General features: G+C 34.2%; 1 protein-coding gene across 1 annotated transcript; it reads right to left on the bottom strand.

Annotated features, from left to right (window-relative positions):
- Positions 1-943: 943 nt before the first annotated feature.
- On the bottom strand, positions 944-2,673 carry LOC120521059 (integumentary mucin B.1-like). Its single transcript, XM_039742944.1, has 3 exons — positions 2,538-2,673; positions 2,302-2,372; positions 944-1,744 (listed from the first exon to the last, which is right to left on the bottom strand). The coding sequence occupies exons 1-3, from the start codon at positions 2,656-2,658 to the stop codon at positions 1,547-1,549; spliced, it is 390 nt and encodes a 129-aa protein (XP_039598878.1). The 5' UTR covers positions 2,659-2,673; the 3' UTR covers positions 944-1,546.
- Positions 2,674-3,079: the final 406 nt, after the last annotated feature.

The following is a 3,079-nucleotide window of genomic DNA, read 5'->3' on the forward strand; positions in this document are numbered from 1 at the left end:
ACCACTATGTACGTTAAGACACAGCAACGATCTACAAAGCTAAAAATAAGGTGTGAGTTTATATATCACAAGGTTGGAGTAAGTCAAGGGAGGTTATGCTTAAGTTATATAACATACTAGTGAGGTAATGCCTGGAATACAGTATTCAGGTTTGGTCTACATATTATAAAAATGGCATAGTAACTCTAGAGAAAACAGCAGATGCCTTACTTTCAAAATAAATTCTGCAAGAAGAGCACCCAGGCACAGTAGGGAACTTTTTCAGAGCAAATTTCTGACAAATGTTAGGCATTTTTTCTTCAGGCAAAGAACTATTAGGATTTTTAAAATGTTTTCAAATGTTTGGAATGTTTTAGAGTGTGCTTTTGTTTTGAGCTATTGCTTTTTTTGTAAATACTTTGAACATGTATTTTCTTTATAATTAATTCAGTTAATATAACTATCTGAACTTTATTCCTCAATGTTGTATGTCTTTGATGGAGGAGATGGGCAGATTTCACCAGGCTGAGTAGTGCCCTGGCTTCTCCATTTAAAATAAATAAGTCAGTGTGTAAGCAGTGTGAATATCGGTGCAATAGGATCACTAAAACAGTACTGTGGCATGTACAATGAAAAATTTTAGAAGAACCTTCAAACTTATCTCAGTGATCCATCCATCCATCCACTTATGATCTTGAAATTAATTACTGAAGTTCATGGTTGATTTGAGGACATGTGCCTAATCAAATAATTGAGGAGTCAGATAAGGGAAAAATACCATAAATGAGGGGAGGGCCTGCGAACTTAAAATTGTAGATACCCCAGCTGGGAATCAAACCTTTGTTCAGGAAATACATTTACAGGTGTTAATGATATGAGGCAAGAGTGCTACATTGGTAAAATAAAAATCAAACCCAATGAGTATGCATGTTTTACATTAAGAAGAAGGTTTTGCATTCATACAAGAGTTTCATGCTCAAATATATTTTAATTAAATAATTACATTTACAAATCGAGAGACAATTGCAAAATACAAAAGTACCTGTATAATGTTTTAAATACACAAACAGCATTAAGGCACGATAAAGACTTAAGAGTGGAGTGACCAGCTAAGGAATGTGCACAGGCACATATAAAGAGGTTGCTCTTGTGGCCCATAGTCTGGAAAATTCACCTGTCAGTTTTAAAATTACCAACAGATCCTAAAAACAACTTTGCAGTGGAAATATTTTATTGAAAGATGAACTTGAAACAGATCAGTAGATTTAGTATTTTTGTGAGCTGTACAAGCATAGATTACCTAGAAGTACATTTGTAAACACAGGGGTATACTAATGACTCAACAGTCTACTTTATTACAAAATACAGAAATGTTAAGTAAAGAAGTTAAACTTGAACTTGTTCAATAGAGTATCAGAAAACTCAGCAAAACTTTATCAGAGAAAGTACTATGATGTTAGATAACATTCAACTAAAATTAGAAATTTAGTACAACAATATAAAAGTTGAGTTTTTCTGTGAGATGGACTGAGCATTCATCCAATGAGGCTCATTTCATACTGATTTATTAGTTGCAGCTTTGGCAATTGCAGGTTTGGGGTACGTTGATTGAGTAGGATTTTGTTTTTCCATTTTTACAATTGAGAGTGAAAGACATAGGTGTGACTTTGCCCTTCTTGCAGCAAGAGCATTGACTTTCCCATTTGCCCTCTGGAGTGAAGATCTGAGAAGATGAACAGAAGCCGGAACAACTGGGAATCTGGACCTAAGAGAGAAGAGTAATATGTCTTTGATATACTGCATGCATATGATTACACAGGTTTATCTTTAACGGTCAACTGCATGATGACCGGTCATTATGACTAAAAACTTTTTCTATATAGGAAGGAGGCAGTAGAGGGACAGGTGGGTTTGGATACATTCTGATTTTGCAAATTCAGGATTAATTTACAGTGCTTTAGCAGCCAAAGATTTTAACATATGGGGTTTAAAATCATTTCATGAAAGGGCTACGGAGGCTGCATTCCTTCATATCTCCCAATGTTGTAAATTCCCAATGTCAATCCTTCCAATCACTTAATTATTATTGTCTACAGTGTGCTAATAGTGCTGCAATTAAACTCAATTAAACTTAATATACATTTCAAGATAACATTTATCATGGCCATATTTTTTGTTTTGCAATCAGTTCGGTAAAAAAAATATTTTCATACAGAGGACATGAGTTATCTCTAAAATTGACAGCAGAGGCAGTGTACACTAGGCTGTACAGTGCAGAGAGTGTGTTATATCGATATACTGTTATATAAGACAGCAAATTACCTGAGCAGAACATTGTCCCTTCTGAACTGTGACTGTGCTGTAAACCACATTGCAGTCATTCTTCTTTTTCACTGAAACAAGTTAAATAATACAGAAATGATTAAATGCTAAAATTGTTTGAATTTAAAATATGCAGTGGATATCTTTAAACAATCATGGCACCAAATATATGGTGCAGTATAAAAAATAAGTGAAAAAACATAGGCCAAGTTCAAGTCTTAGATTAGGATACTTACCACACTTAAGGTTCGGACAACATTGACCAGAAACATTTACAGTAACCAGCTCTTGTGTGCTGCTGCATGTAGGCACTGAACTACATTTACACTTGGAACCTAAGGAACAAGAAATAAACATGTTTCTTTTTTCTGTTAAACATTTAAAAAATAATTAAACATAATGTTTTGTGTTAATAGAGTGGTGCAAACAATGCATCTCTACTATGGCAAAGTCAAGATTTCCAAAAGAATAAATGGAACATTGCAAGAAAAATGTCACTGCTTAGAAGAACCCAAACAAAAATCTCAAACCTTTTGTAACAGATGTTGTACTCTGCTGGTGGCAGTACTGTGCAGACTTCTGAAATTGGGAATTTGTATTTTGGTAAAACTGTTGAATGCTTGAGATGATTTTATGGAGATTATAGTTATTAGTTAGTCTAAAACACCTACAGTAAGTGTCTGTTACAATAAATATTGAACTGAAGTTTTAGAAGGATTGACTATGCACAACAAGTTGTATTCCATTTTTGGATGACATGTTGGTGCAGTGGGTAGTG

This window comes from Polypterus senegalus, unplaced genomic scaffold (assembly GCF_016835505.1).
Source record: "Polypterus senegalus isolate Bchr_013 unplaced genomic scaffold, ASM1683550v1 scaffold_8518, whole genome shotgun sequence".
Lineage (NCBI taxonomy): Eukaryota > Metazoa > Chordata > Cladistia > Polypteriformes > Polypteridae > Polypterus > Polypterus senegalus.